Source organism: Gossypium hirsutum, chromosome A10 (genome assembly GCF_007990345.1).
Source record: "Gossypium hirsutum isolate 1008001.06 chromosome A10, Gossypium_hirsutum_v2.1, whole genome shotgun sequence".
NCBI classification, from domain to species: domain Eukaryota; kingdom Viridiplantae; phylum Streptophyta; class Magnoliopsida; order Malvales; family Malvaceae; genus Gossypium; species Gossypium hirsutum.
Genome location: NC_053433.1, coordinates 4,508,997 through 4,524,814, shown reverse-complemented (window position 1 = coordinate 4,524,814; position 15,818 = coordinate 4,508,997). Strand labels below are relative to the sequence as shown.

At 32.9% G+C, this 15,818-nt stretch overlaps 2 protein-coding genes across 8 annotated transcripts; one reads left to right on the top strand and one right to left on the bottom strand.

The window, feature by feature from the left end:
• Positions 1–2,761: 2,761 nt before the first annotated feature.
• On the top strand, positions 2,762–9,722 carry LOC107937493 (protein EXORDIUM-like 7). Of its 6 annotated transcripts, none has more exons than XR_005903691.1 (3): positions 2,775–3,263; positions 5,722–8,886; positions 9,042–9,722. XR_005903691.1 is itself a non-coding variant. In XM_041079635.1 (3 exons), exon 3 carries the CDS (start codon positions 8,544–8,546, stop codon positions 9,537–9,539), a length of 996 nt encoding a protein of 331 aa, XP_040935569.1. In that variant the 5' UTR covers positions 2,775–2,958; positions 3,135–3,263; positions 5,722–8,543; the 3' UTR covers positions 9,540–9,722. The 6 variants fall into 6 exon arrangements, 5 of the variants coding, with proteins under 5 accessions (XP_016725870.1, XP_040935569.1, XP_040935571.1 ...); XM_041079635.1 differs by having other exon boundaries at positions 2,775–2,958; positions 3,135–3,263; positions 5,722–9,722; XM_041079637.1 differs by having other exon boundaries at positions 5,722–5,788; positions 8,602–9,722.
• A 738-nt stretch (positions 9,723–10,460) lies between these two features.
• Positions 10,461–15,472, bottom strand: LOC107937518 (uncharacterized). Of its 2 annotated transcripts, XM_041079634.1 has the most exons (6): positions 15,315–15,472; positions 15,132–15,222; positions 14,456–14,539; positions 14,040–14,339; positions 13,822–13,938; positions 10,461–13,727 (listed from the first exon to the last, which is right to left on the bottom strand). In XM_041079634.1, the coding sequence occupies exons 4-6, from the start codon at positions 14,319–14,321 to the stop codon at positions 11,070–11,072; spliced, it is 3,057 nt and encodes a 1,018-aa protein (XP_040935568.1). In that variant the 5' UTR covers positions 14,322–14,339; positions 14,456–14,539; positions 15,132–15,222; positions 15,315–15,472; the 3' UTR covers positions 10,461–11,069. The 2 variants fall into 2 exon arrangements, with proteins under 2 accessions (XP_040935568.1, XP_016725909.1); XM_016870420.2 differs by lacking the exon at positions 14,456–14,539.
• Between the last annotated feature and the right edge of the window lie 346 nt (positions 15,473–15,818).

Below are 15,818 nucleotides of genomic sequence, written 5' to 3'. Positions count from 1 at the left end.
ATTTTGCTTAACTTAATCAATCTATATTAATAAAATTTAAAATTTAAAAATTTACTATTCAAAATGAACCAGCAATGAATCATCACAAGATAAGGTAACTTTTAGCTCTCTTTCAACTCTTTAACATATGTGACCGGTCGATATTGATATGCACAAACTGCATAGTCATGTCAATCTTACTAGCTAAGGGCAAAAGGATTAGCCAATCCTCTTTCATTGACAGATCTAGGACAACTTCTAGGGTATCCTCAAACCTAGGTATCATCTCTATCTTGACCATCTTTCATGTTTTTTATCGCTATTCTTCATTATTACTTGAACTGAACTTCAAAATCAAAAACCATCTTAAAACTCAAACTTCAGTGTGTCCATCGCTTATCTCCCCATGTAAAGAATCTAATAGCTCTAGCTTAAATATCCAGTATCCAACCCAACTCTTTACCTAAACATTGCGGTGAAAGTATGTAGTATATGTATATCACTCTATTATATAGATCGAATCACATTCATCTCTTCACTATTAAACGAATTAATTTAACCATTATATTATTAAAAAATTAAATAAAATTAAATTTTAATAATATTAACATTTATCATTTAAAAAACTATCAATTTTGTTGAACAGAATTAATATTTCAAAAGCTTTTATAAGTTTGTAAACAAATTAATTTTATTTGAAATTGAACTCTAAAAAAATCATGTAATTTTTCTAAACGACAAATAATAACTTTAATATAATTTAAATTTATTCAATTTTTTTAATATTACAAGGAATAATTTGATTTACTAATATAAAGACTAATTTAATAATTATAGGGACTTGGCTAAATAATGCCTATACATCTAGGTAGTTGTGGATGCACAGGCTAATAGCCTAAGCATGGGTAATGGGGGTGGGGGATTTGGCAGAAATAGTAACCGTATTTGAAACTTTAATCCCAATGCGCCATGGAATACTTCAAAAACTTGAATTTTAGGTGTTATGATCACTAAGTCCTAAAAAAGATTAAAAAAAGGGAGATTGTATGAAATTGTGATTTTATGTCATTTTTATCTCTTTTTCAATGGGAGAATGACAAATTAGATTTTTTCTCTTGATTTTCAGCTTTTTTTCTTGAAAAAATTCAAATCCAACTAAAAATGCTAAAAATTGGGAGGAAAAATCTCATTTGTCATATAATCCCTGTGATTCCACATCATCATTATTGTTTTTCGATGGGAAAATGATAAATCAAATTTTCTCTCCTGACAAAAAATTAAATCCAACTAAAAATGCTAAAAATTAGGAAGAAAAATTTAATTTGTTATTCTATTATTTAAAAAATAATAATAACGTGAAATCATAATTTTATATAATTCTTTGCACGAAGTTCTATAAAAGTGCATTCTTGTGAGATGTGAAAACACTTGAAAATTCGTATTCAGAGAAATATAAAAAATAATGAAAAAACCCTCAAGAAAACCCTAATTAAATTTAAGTCTTGTATATGAAACAACCACATCATAACCCTACCTTAATCAAAATAGATTCAAACTCCTTGAGGCTAAATTACAAACCAAAAACCATGTGACCCTATCCATAATAATAAACTATATTAAAGAAAAGTGTGTGGGGTCCTTAATTTACTCCTTTCATTACAGCTTTCTCACTATGTCCATGGAAATCCCCCTCCAAAGTACCCACCCAAAGCTAAAGACAAAAAGGCCATAACCCCCTCCCTCTACATTACACGACCTTCACATAAAATAATTAATGATTATTTGTTTATTTGGAAGGCAGCAAATGGTCACTGTCCACATGCCAAACACCCATATACAAACTGCTGTTTGGCTAGGTCTATGACGTTTTACATGTCGTGAAAACAAAGCATATATATTCAAATATGCATGCCTTTTTTATTTGTTTTTTTACCCAAAAGCATATGCATGCTTAATTTGCTTCTATCATCCCTTCTGTCTTTAAGTTCTTGCCAAAAGTTTTAAGAGATTTTAATAGATTTGCATTTGGTTTTAACCCTTCTATTAAGTTGGAAATTAAGGTTTAAGTCATCTAATTTTTTTTGGTTATCTATTTTTATAATGTTATTAATAAGTCTAAATCGAAAACATCATTAATTGCTTTTGTTAATTAAAGTAGTCTCGTAAAATATTTTAAAAATAATTTTAAATGTTCGACTGTCGTATAAATTTATTATTAATTACACATAATATATTGAATTTTTATGTGATTTTGATTGTGTGCTTGAATATATAAATAAAAAAACCTCGTCATTGCTTTAACAGTAGCAATTAATAGTATTATTACCTTGGACATAAATAGAAACTAAGTTATGCCATATTAACATGGATTAAATCTCAACATCCGAAATACATGAATGACTAAAATGAAAATTAGATAATTTTCATTCACAACATTCAATGAAAGAAGAACATGATGAGGCAAATCTAGGGGTAATCTGGAGCCATATTCTCAAAATAAAAAAAATAAATTATGTTGGCATCTTTCAAAATAATGAAATTATAAATTAATATATAATAAAATTATATTTAAATTTTTCAAAAAAATTATAATTTAATTCCAATATTATAATTTATATATATATTTTTTGTCTTCACTCGTGATCCTGTGGTCCTATACGTTAGTCATGTTAAGCGTTAACTCTCAAGAGAGAGAAGGAAGAGACAAGAAGTTAAAGTCTCAATAGCTGTAAGGGAGGGACCAAAAACCTCCATTAAATAGTAGCTAAAAACATGCATGACTATCTCTAGTGTATCAAAAAAAAAAAAAAAAAGAAGCTTAAGCTCTTTTCCTTTCCTATATATAAGCTTAATAGTTTTCCAGCAAAGGCAAAAAAAAAAAAAAGAACCCTAATTCAATATTTCGGTTCATCTCTTGTTATTGTCTTTTTGGTATATATATGTGTTGGTTTGAGAGGTTGAAGCTGCCAGCATGATCTGGTGATTAACCTAGCTATCACTTTTTCTTTTTTCCTCCCTTTTTAAGTATTTTTTTTCTACCTCTTTAGTGGTATATATGCAGATTGAAAGACCAGTTTTGGATTAAATTTCTTGAGTTATTTTCAGGGTTTAGTTAGATATGTCTTAATGGGGGAAACCCTGCTTGAACTTTATAGCTTCATAGGTATGGTTTCAACATCAGATCATCTTGCAGCTTCAATCACTCACTCACCAACAAAAGACAACTCTTTTTTATCTAGATATTTATGGATACATTTGTGATTTTGGCTCCACCTTCATTCCAGGTATAAATCCTTCTATTCTTTACTCAAAATTTTCCCTACAACTTAATGAACTTTTTCCTTGATTGATCTGGTGAGAAATTGCAGTACTTTCTGAATGTGTTCATACACACATGAAAGCCACATGCATAAATCTGTCCTGTCAGAATCAAATTAATATCATAAAACAATTTCAGCTTTATTATCCTTATGCATGTTAGACACCTCTTATAATTAGTATTGTCATGTTGCCTCAGCTGCTTTGCTTGTGTTGTTTTGCATGCCTATATGCCTATATGTGTTTTACTTTCCCTAGTGGTATTATCACAACCAACAAGTAAAACAAAATCCCATTACACAAGACCCACATGATTGCTAATCAGACAATGCCAGTTTTATAATATTGGGATAGTGGTGTATCAGCATTCAGCACAAATAAAAATTTGTAGCTATACATGTTAGGGGACCAGTTTCATATTTCGTCACCCACCAATTTAATACACTTCATTTCAATATATATAGTAAAAACCATTTCATAGGAACATGATAGCTGATTTAAGTGTTACTCTTAAATATTAATTGGAATTACTGTGGCTTCTGTGATGGGTTTTTTTTTTTTTGTGAGTTCATATTCTTCACATGAACATTAGCACATGATTTTGGGACAAAAGTAGGTAACATTTTAATTTGTATGGATCAGACAAAAAACATTTATGGACATCTACTATATGTCCCTAAAGTTATTCGGCAGGTTTTGTTATATTCTAGTCTGTTCCATGAAATTGAACCACTCAGAAAACTACTTACATGCTAATAAGTATTCTAATAGTTTCTTTTTTTTGTACCATTGTCTTTTTTTCTATTTGAGTGGGTCAAGTTTCACTTTTAGGGTTTTATTGTCTCAAGGTTTGTAATTTAAAATTAAGGATCCCTACATGGCAACTATATATATATATGTATATATGAAAGGTAATTGATGAATAATCATTTTAATTATCCCAACCCCATTTTTTTAGTTGTTTTAACTTCTTCTTTGTGTACTTAAATGGAAAAATCCATATTCACCAATCCCACCTTAATCAATCTGACAGCTACTTGGATGGCCTGCTTACTATAGCTGATATCATTCAATATATCTATATGCATTCTCAATTTTTTTTTTGGGGTGGGGGGGGGTGGGGGAGGGTCTAGCTGCTACATAAAGTTGAGGTTATGCCCAAGATTTATTATATAGAGAACATTTATGGAAATATATATTATTTGAGAGAAGATATGAAAGGGAGTATCTTAAGCCTTCACTATCATAAATATTACAAGGATCTATGACATATATATTATATAATGTATTACACCACCATTTTTGGACAGGTGTATTTGATAATAATTGATGAGGTCTTATTATAATTAGTACAATATGTTGTTGTTGGGGTGGAACAGGAAGTCATAAATGGAGGGTAAGCAAAGCTAGTTGACACTTGAAAAGAACCAAAAAAGAACGAATAATGGTAGTACATCTAAGGAAATGATTGATGGCTTGAGCTCTTAATTTGTCATTTTGGTTAGAAATTAACATCCATGTTTGGTTTTCACTACTCACTCAATACTGTGAAATTTTGCTTATTAACTACCTTTGTTTTGCTTTCAACTACAAATAGGGTGAGTAAAATTCGATTCGATTCGAAACAATCGAAATTTTTTTTGAATTTCGAATTAATTGAATCGAGTTATTACTCGAATAACTAATTCAAATTTCGAGTCGAGTTGAATTTTACAATTTGAATAATAGATTGACGTAAATATCTTTTTGGTATCTGATAATTTTGAAAATGAACAAAATGATCTATCTCTCAACAAAAATTACAAAATAAATTTTAAAATTCAAAATATTTATAAAAATTTCTTAATTTATATTTTTTAAAAATTTAAAAAAAATCTAAAGCATACATAAAAGAAAGTTAAATTTTTTAAAAAAAATTCTAAAATAATAATTTTAGGACCTAAATAAGTTAATTAATTATTCAAGTTTATCATACTAAACTACTTTTTAAAAAAAAATTATTTTGAAAAAGATTTCAAATATATTTGGTTTCAAATTTATATGCTCTAACATGGAATTAGTTATATTATAACAAGATTTTAATTTGACATGTTTAATTTTTTTAATTTAACTCGAATAAGTTCACTCGATTCTACTTGACTCAATTCAAACAAATTTCAAAAAAAAAATCACTTAATTTAATCAAATGCTCACCTCTAACTGCAAAGGATACTAACGGGCTTTAATTTAACTTTTTTATTTTATCATCCGTACTCTATTTTACCATTGTTTTATCTCATAATTATAGTATTCAATCTTAATGTCATAATAATTAATTTCATCTCCTCACATTGGTTCAAAGCTTCGTGTAACCAACAACTCCAAAACTACATTGAAGATAATAGGCCCATAAAAATACATCATGTTCTTGCTTTACATTTGCAGAGCCCATCAATGGTTTATTCCCATACCTATCATCAGTTTGGGCTGCAGGATTAAAGCTCCAAAGCAGGTTTATTTGCTATGTCTTTCAATTCAATGATAAGTTTTAGATTTGTGTCCAAACGAGTTTTAATTTGATTTGTATGAATATTATTACCAATGCAAAATGACGTGGGTTTAAGCATATTGTAGTAATGCATTATCCTTCTATTTATGGGTTGGGAATGAGCTATGTGTAATTTTAACCATTGTGTCAAAAAAAAGCAAATATAATCAAAACCTATATTGAGCTCGAGTTCAACTCAATAATTAAATTTAGAGTTAATAATATATTAGAATAAAAAAACTCAATAAGACTTGTAAATCATTTGAACTGAGTATTATTAAGCTCGAATTCGACTTGATCATAAATAATTCAAGTTCAAATTGATAATTACCTAATTAAATTTAATTTTTTTTAAATTAAACTCGATTAGTTTAGGATTATCATATCTCATTTATGATGTTGCAGAGCATGTGAAATTGATGTCAGAAACAAAATGCAACCTGACATAAAGTTGACACTCCACCCTTCTATACCTTTACTTTTGTTTCATTGGATTGCTCCTTCATCATCGCCAATCTCACAGACAAAAAAAATATCAAGAGAAAAACCCAAAAATGGCACAAGAATGTTGTTGAATGAATCAATTAGTCTGAATTCATAATTAGTGTTGACCACTTTAAACCCCCCCCCTTTTTTTTAATAATTAGGTGGGGGCTATGGAGTTTCCCTTGTTTAGAAATCAATCATCCCCCTATAATCAAGGCCATGGGAAGTTGAAGATGCTTTCACATGCATCTCCTAACTTTTGCATGATTGCAGCTTTTTTTTCTTCTTAAAATTAACTGTTAATTAAGCTACCATAATCAAGTGTCACATGGTTCTTCTTTGATCTCTATGGTTATCTAACCCCACATATTAAATGTAATTAATTAACTCATCCCAAAGCAATTTAGTCACTCCATTTCTGTTTAATCTACTGGAGTATGCTACCTAATTCCTTACTTCTGTCCCAAAAGTATTTAACTTTCTTCGAGGAAATTCATATGGGCTATATATATATATTTCTCTTCTTTTTTTTTTCTTTTTTGGGATTTATAACTATACAATCACGGAAAGAAATAGCATCAAAGTTGTGAAATTTGTTTGTGGGAAGGATGACACCGTGGAGAAGTAGGGTCTGTGTGGAGATCCAAGTTGGTGGTGGATTGGTTGATTTAAATGATTCAACAAATTTAGCCATTTCGCAAGTAAATAGATCTCCGACCAACCAATCAATCTAATTTTAAAAATTTTGTTTGTAAGTGTCCCAAGTTTGAACATGTGTCCATGAGTTTTATATTGATATATATGTCCCTTAAGGGACATAACGAGCCTTCTCTTTAAGTTAATAATATGACTTATGTGATGGAGATGTAGAGTATGTGAGTAATAAATAATAAATATCTCATCAAACAAATCTTTTTAGTGAACGAAATGACTTAATCTGGTGAACTTCATTTTTAAGTAATATCTTGTGTATAACAGAACAATAAGTTAATCGAGCATGTAAAAAGATTAAATTACTAGATATGTGAATTAATATTTGTGTATTTTGATTAGTATTTATATGTCTGAAAAAAAAAAAGTTGTTCCCAAAATATACAGTGAGTCAAAATTACTGAAGGAAAAGAGGTGTTAAAAGGGCAGAAAGATCATGCTTGCTGTTTACTCTCTGGTTTTGACTCCCCCAAACCATTTTCTTTAATTTAATACTACCCAAATTCATGCTAATCTCAACTTAGTCAAGGGCATCTTTTCAATATATCTATCAGAGAGACAGGAAATCAAATACTATATAGTATTTATTTATGAAAACTTAAACTATCTGTTTATAACTAAACAAATAATATGAAAAATATCATCCAAGAAATCAAGGTTTAACCAGTGCCAGAAACATATAGAGATTTGAAAATCTGATATATGAAGTCATAATTAAGAAAAAGAATCAAAAGTTAAAGATGCAAACAACTGTTACATGTACCAATATATATATATATATTTAGTTTTCTTGTTGATCCCTTTTAACCGTTGGATTAACAAGTGGAAATAAGTGGTAAAACCATGGGTGAAGGTGAGGAAGGAGGTTTTCTTATAGGAGAGTTTGGGGTTGGAGGAAATGTATACGTGAGAGTGTGTGAGTTATTTGTATGAATTTTTTATAGTGGGAAATAAATTTAGTCACGCTTTTTAAGGCAATTAACTTGGAAGTTTAATTTTATACTTTTGATACTGATGATGATGTTACGTCTTAAGACGACTGGTATTCAAAAATTATGTTTTCACATAGACCTAGTATAGTTTTAATAGAGTCTTCAAGGTTCGCAATTTAAGGTTCGCAAATTAATTTAAAATTTATCGATTGATAAATTAGCAATACATAATTTAGATATTAATTTCGCCTTGAAGACATCTATCGGGCTCTATTGAGATCAGCCATGTGAGGTATAACAATCCCAATATTCTGCGATTATTGACTTTAAGCATTAAAAAAATGGTTTTTTTTTTTGTTGATCCCAGTATTCTCGAATTACTTGATTGAGGGAAGCAAAATTATATATAATTTAAGATTAAACAAAAGGAGGGAACAACATTGTTATCATTAAAAAGTAAACCATGATGGAGAATTGAAACAATGTAGTGTTCATCACAAAGGAAAGTACTAAAGAAATAGGACTCTCTCAACCACCCTCCATTATATATTTTACATCCTCTTCTTCCCTTACCATTGAAAGAAAAAAAGATGCAGAAGTTTACTTCTTATGTTGTCTTGCTATTGTTCTTGCTTTGTTTCTTTCAAGCTTTTTCATGGAGTCAATTCAACCAAGGTGAGAATTATGAGGGTTCTTCAGACCTTATTAACCTTGAATACCACATGGGACCAGTCCTTGCATCAGCTATAAATTTGTATATAATCTGGTATGGTCAATGGAATCCAACACATCAAGCTACTATAAGGGACTTCCTGGATTCCTTATCTTCTTCTTCTTCAGTTCCTTACCCCTCAGTTGCTGATTGGTGGGACACTGTGAGGCTCTACACTGACCAAACAGGATCAAACATTACAGCTACCATTTCCATTTCGGGTGAGTTTTATGATTCTGGGTACTCCCATGGTGTTTACTTAAGTCGTTTATCGATGCAATCGATCATCAAAGCTGCGGTTACATCTCATTTGAGGCTATTGCCTCTCAATCCTCACAATGGACTTTATTTGGTGCTAACTTCACAAGATGTTCAGGTTGAGGATTTCTGTAGAGCAGTGTGTGGGTTTCATTACTTCACTTTCCCTATCCTTGTTGGTGTAACGGTTCCTTATGCTTGGGTTGGTTATAGTGGAACTCAATGTCCAGGTATGTGTGCTTATCCATTTGCTTGGCCTAAGTACTCGGGGAAGCCACCCCCGAATGGAGGTAATGACATAACACATGCGCCGAATGGGGATGCAGGGGTCGATGGGATGATCAGTGTTATCGCTCATGAGTTAGCGGAAGTGTCGAGTAATCCATTGATTAATGCATGGTATGCCGGAGAAGATCCAACCGCACCAACCGAAATTGCGGACTTGTGTTTAGGTTTATATGGCTCGGGTGGTGGCGGTGGGTACATGGGTAAAGTTTACAAAGATGCTTGGGGAAATGGCTACAATGTACATGGAGTTAAAGGAAGGCGATTTTTGGTTCAATGGGTGTGGAATCCTGTGAAAAGAAGATGCTTTGGGCCAAATGCCATGGACTAGAATGTGTACCATGTATTGAGCTTTAACACTGTTTCTTGCAATCTAAGTTAGTATTAACGCCTATCGAAAGGGGGTTATTAGCCTTTTCGATAAATATTGTATATTTTATAAACTTATGATCCTCTGCTTCTTTAATCTCATTTTTGGTATAGAGATGCAAGAAAACAAGTGTCTATTGATTAACTAGGCCAGTCCAACTAAATAAAATCATTGAATCAGATTTTAATAAACTATTTGAAACCACTATTGAATCAGAAATTAGAACTAATTGAACCAATAAAAAAACCCCAAAATAAGATTTAATCCAAATAACATTTTTATTAATTGAATGTTGTTTTTTATTAATTTAATTTAAAATATTTAATTTATGTTTTAACCTCGCCCTTTATTTTACTTTACTAATTTTACTTTACTTTTAAGGCTATATCATCTTAGTGCTAATGCTAAATAAAATGGAAACTGTCGAATATAACTTTGTCAAATCAGAAATATTGGATACTATCATATAACTTTGTTTCAGCTAAGCTCACGAATTGGAAGTTTCAGCTAAGCTCACGAATTGGAAATAAGCGGACTCGAACCACACATCCACCGCAGGGTAAACCATATATCATTATTGTTATTTAATTTCATAATTTTTTCTAATTTTTTTTCCAATTTTCTGATTCCTTTTTAAATTTTGAACCGTTGTACTGATTAACCCAACAATAGTCTGACCCGAACACCAATCCGATTTAAGATATTGAAATCATTAGGCAATGTATTCAAATTTGCAGCATCCTTATTGTGATATCACATACATCAATGATGTAAGCTATGATTATAGTCAAATAATGAAACATATGGATGATTCATTAATGGATGATTCATTAACCATCCTATGTACTGATAATGGAGATGCAAGTAAACAAAGACTCAATATAATAGCAATCGGTCCTATGGAATAGACATGTTCCTATAAAAAAAACGAAATGAAAACATGTCATGGTTGCCACCAATGTTCTCTTACAAAACAAACTACTTCCACCAAACAACAGGAGAAAACTTTCCCAAGTAATAGTCAGCATTGTCTTTAAACAAAAATTCACAATCTTTGTTAGCATGTTCGATCAAAATCCCATGATTAAAAAGAGTAACTAAATGGCATGAACTGTAAAGCTTTGTTTGTTTCTCATGATTCTCACAGATGGAAGCACATACTCATGATATATGACTTCAGAGTTTTGTTACCTGATGATGATCATGTTATGACTGCTAGAAGAAACTTGCCGCTACGTTTCTGCAGCTTTCACCCTTCAATGATTGTAGAAAGTACTTCCACATTAAACATTTTATCATGCATTTCATGCCATGACTCTTGCATGTTGAAGCAGTTGGTGGCTTCCAAAAGTTTGACACGTTCTCTATTACCAAAAATCCAAAAGATGGCTTCTTACTTTATGTCAGGAGAGTCCCATTTCTGCAAAGATATGTACATTAAAACGAGCCTCCACAGGAGGGCCTTTCTCATTTGGCGCTCGGATCATGCCTTTAGTTCAGAGTGCTGATGGATATCTCACCACCAACAGGAGTCAAGTCATTCATCTGTTCAATACTGTAAACAAACTCGCTCTTTGCAGCTCCATCACCATCATTGTGTTCACAGATTTTTGGAGAAGACTCAAAAGTAGAATGGCTTGCATCATTACGGTCTTGAGAAAATCCATCTATCCCAATAGCAGTCATAGCTTGCTTAATATCAACATGCATGTTCCCACAAGAGATTGAAGTCATACTTGAAGTGCAATGATTTTTCAATGATTCTTTTCGACCTTCATCAGCACTTCCTGAAGCAAGAAAGCTTTCTGCATTGAACTGCTCTGAGTTAAAGCTACTTCCCTCCTTGTCACTATTGTTGCCTTTAATAGCAGTCTGGCGGACAGCATTTGGCAATTTAACATTTAGCAATAAATCCTTTTCATTTACATCGACAACAGAAATCCTAATACTTTCAGCATTTTTGTTGACAGAACATTCTGCTGAAGCCACTATTACAAGTTCGGGAGCATCAACTGATACGCCCAGATCAGATGACTCATTCTCACGGAAGTCTGGCCTAATCAGTTTTCTCTTTTTACTTTGGGCGGCTGGTGCACTCTTTTCCTTAAGAGTTTCACAATAGGTCTTAATCTTACCATCTTCAAGATTCTTTCTCACTGCACTACGACGTTTAAAATCGACAAAAGTTGACTCTCCAGGTCTTTGGCTGCTATTCCCCCTGCTGAATGATGTAGACTTCACATTTATCTCCTTTGAGTTCATAGCTGAGCCCTCTTTCCTGGTGACCTGTTTTTGGCTGCTATTCCCCTTGCTGGATGATGTAGACTTCACATTTGTCTCCTTTGAGATCATAGCTGAGCCCTCTTTCCTGGTGACCTGTTTTTGGTTGCTATTTTCCTTGCTGAATGATGTAGACTTCACATTCATCTCCTTTGACATCATAGCTGAGCCCTCTTTCCTGGTGACCTGTTTTTTATCCCTAAAGTTGTCAGCATCATCATTGTGCTTAAGTAACTGCTTACAACTTGTTTTCACCCAATATTTACGGCTTCGATGCAGAATGTCCATGACTTCATTAACTGAAGAATGCCTATCGATGTCAGCAGTCCTAAGAGGGGTGTTACTTTCTGGTTCACGTCTCTTATGAGGCAAAGCCAAGCGAGAGAACACACTCCTTTTCTTCCGGCGATCAGAATTCTGATAGGGAGGAGGGCTCAATGAAGTAACTTCATGGTAGTCCACATTTACTGGTTCATGAATATGCTGCTGGCCCTCTTTGTTCTCATTTTCCACCTTCTTGTATATTGCAAATCTTCTATCCTCAATGGTTCTGTTATCATTATAAAAAGATTCACCGTGGGGCTGGCACTCTTTAAACATAAAACCATCATTACCAAATTCAATATCACTTTCACGCTCTGGCACTTGAAAATCATATCTGTCTTGTATTGATGTAGGATACCTGTCAGAAAAGGTAAGAGATGGAAACTTGCTAGGACTGGTTCTATAAGATGATGAATGCTCATTGATCCTGACATTATTTCTAATTTCAGAAGTAACATGTGCTAAAGAGGGCTTCAGAAGGGAGAGATCTCCACAGCATTCTTTTTTAGAGTATTCAGCTGCTAGGTCATCTAAATAGTCAGGCCTTTGCAGGCTAGTCCTGCTGGAGCATTCATATGAATTAGAATAAGGCAATGGAATAAAGTCCCCAGAACCAGAGTTGACATCAGAGGTTATGACTGTCCTCCTAGTCTCTAACAATGAAGGAATTGATTGATTTTTAGAAGTACCAATGACATGACCAACACAACTATCATGACTAGCATATTCTTGCAATGAAGCATGCTCCTGACTGAACCCTGAATATGAGGAGCCCCAATGATTCATAGTAGGGACATCAAGTTCATGAGGAAGACTATTAGTAACAATTGAATCTTCAAAATTCATTGGATAACTAACATTAGAGTTTTGCATCTCCATTGAGGGAAGGAATGCTGAGGATGGCCTAATTGGATCATCAATAAATGAACCTGTTTCTAGAACATGTTTGCTAGAATACACCAGTGGATTAACTTTAGATTGAAAAGAAGTAGGATAAGCGGTTGAGATGGTTGGTGCAAAACCATCATCCTTGTAACATTTTGTTTCAGTTCTATCACTCTTTGCAAACCTAACATCTTTGGAAATGCTTCTGAAATTACCTGAAGAATACCCAGCTGAAACTGCTGGTTGTAGCTCCATACCAGTTTTCCATTCAGTGTCCACCCTGTCACTTCTGGCATATTCACCAGAAACTATGTTCCCTTCAACTTTACCCATAAGATCCCGAAAACACTCATTTAGGAAGGCGCTTGCTTTATGCTCATATTCAACATCCGTGTATGTTCCAAATCTGCCATCGTCAGTTTGTCTGTCATCATTATAGAAAGAGTCCCCTTGGTGCATGGTGGAAATATCTAGTCCATGATGGTTGTCCACACCACATTCACGTGGCATCTGATTATTCATTGGAGAGTTATCAACTAGTCTTCTAGTTTTACTTGTAGAGTACCCACTTGGCCATGCAACTTTACTTCCAGTCAACCACCTCTGAGGTGCCTGATCTTTCATCCTCTTCAAATTGAACAATGATAGAAGCCTTCGGACCTGCACATTTTAAACAAAGAGACAAACATTATAATGTTTCTAAAAGGTGGCATTTCAATTTATCAATCTGGATTTTGATAGCAAAAGGGAAGACCTGATCTTCGGACAGTCCAAATTTAAACTTGTGCTTGGAGAAATAGTTTTCTCTGATAGCATCACGGAATTCATTTTCAGAAAGTGGATGGCAGTTCCACATAAAGATGAATTTTACCTGGAAAAAATTGTAAAGATTAACACCAACTCCAAAAATTCATTCTTCCCATCCTTCTCTGAGAGAGGGAAGGAGAATAAAACACATAAATATACCCATACCTGTGCAGGGTATTGCTTCCCTGATGAATTGAATGCATGAGGCAGAATATTCATTTCACCATCAGAGCATGCTTGAAACACACCATGCAGTTCTCTCCTCTCAAACTCAAACAGGAAAAGAATCATCCCGGCTTTAACCTGTTTCACAAAGTGGTACTGCGAATATGGGAGGGCAAAAACTTTTCTTCTAAAACATTCTCTTTTCGTTGCATTGTTCGACATGAAGATGGCGCCAAACTCAGGACAACCTCCAGGAAAACTATTCTTCATTGCATCACCCATTTTGCTCACAAAGACGCACTGTCATTCAATAATAATAATGACAATAACAGCAACCAAATGAAGGGTGTATATGTCTAACTTAATTGCTTAAAGAGTAAATAAAAAACAGAGTCATTGCTTCGTTGAAGCTGAACCTATATATTGTAGCCAAGTTCTTTAAGCATCTTCAACCAACAACATACCCCTTCCCCTTACTTCCCCCCTACCTCTTGTTTTCCCTAAGCAAGAAAGAAACTTCTTTACTGGAAAAATAACTCATAACCAAAGTACGTGAATTAGAATTACTATAGTAAGCAAAGAGAGCAGGCAGAAGCAACCAAGTATCATATATTTCAATCCAATCACCAGCAAGTTATAATTGTCTGATTTGCCAACTCCCCGACTCAAAAACAGATAGCTGAATTTCACTGATTATTACAAGGAAACACTCAAAAGGGATGAATAATTAGAATTAAAGTTAAATAAGTTCTACTAATTACCAAAGCCAACACAGCAATCCAAGAATTAAAAACACAATAAATAAAATATACATAAATCACAATTATTTCAACAATCAAAACCTACTTATCTTAATCTGTAATCTAAGCAATATAATAACAATATAAAGACTAAAATCTTAAAAGTGAAATGAACGGGAAACCACTACATGCACCACCAAAAATACAAAAAACAACAAAGCTTATCAATTTCTCATAATTATTTTCCGGAGAAAATCGATCAACAACAGATAAACTCAGCAAGGAGAAGATTACAACAGAAAAAAATAAACAAAATAAAATCAATGATAGAAAAATAAAATGAGATCAAAACCTGAAATAAGCGAAAGACCGAAGAGTTGGTAATCGGCGATTTCAGAATCTCGAAAATGAAAGATCAAAACCACGCCGCATTGATATTATGCCTTAGGAAAATTAAAATTTCATTACAGTTTTTTTTAAAATAAAAAAAATAGAAGATTTGCATATTAACAAAAAAAAAAAAAGAGGAAGTTACCTAGACGGGAAAAAAGGAGTTTGGTAGAGTAGATAAAGGGCCGGAAAATGGCGTTGTTTTAAAGTTTAAACGGAAGTTTTGAAAACAAAGACGTCGCTATCTTGCGGAGAGAAAGCGAAGAAAATAAAAATCTTTCTCTGCGCTGGAGTGGGTATGGTATTTATATATGTGCTTGAGTAGAGGTGGCGGTTTTGAGCTTTTCTTTTGCAGCCCTTAAATTAATTAAAAATGGTAAAACTTTGGTTTTGGTCCATCATTTATGCTTCAATTTTGAGATTTAGTCTCTATTTCTTTAGATTAAATCACTATTCGAGGCCTAAACTTGGAAATAACTCCCACATCGGCGCCTGAACTTTTTTTTTGTTCAATTTGATTCCTGAACTTGGTAATTATTCCCATGTTGAAGCCTGAACTAGACAATTGTTCTCACGTTGGGGCTTGAACTTTTTTTTACATTAGTCCATAAACTTGACGATTGTTCACATATTGGAACATGAATTTTAG

Bases quoted from the DNA above. Each gene is read 5' to 3' on its own strand.
- LOC107937493 (XM_016870381.2), top strand. From the start codon at position 8,544: ATGCAGAAGTTTACTTCTTATGTTGTCTTGCTATTGTTCTTGCTTTGT.
- LOC107937518 (XM_041079634.1), bottom strand. From the start codon at position 14,321: ATGGGTGATGCAATGAAGAATAGTTTTCCTGGAGGTTGTCCTGAGTTT. The intron at 13,939-14,039 runs GTATGGGTATAT...AATTTTTTCCAG, and splicing joins GGAAGCAATACCCTGCACAG to GTAAAATTCATCTTTATGTG. The intron at 13,728-13,821 runs GTCTTCCCTTTT...TAAAATGTGCAG, and splicing joins TTGGACTGTCCGAAGATCAG to GTCCGAAGGCTTCTATCATT.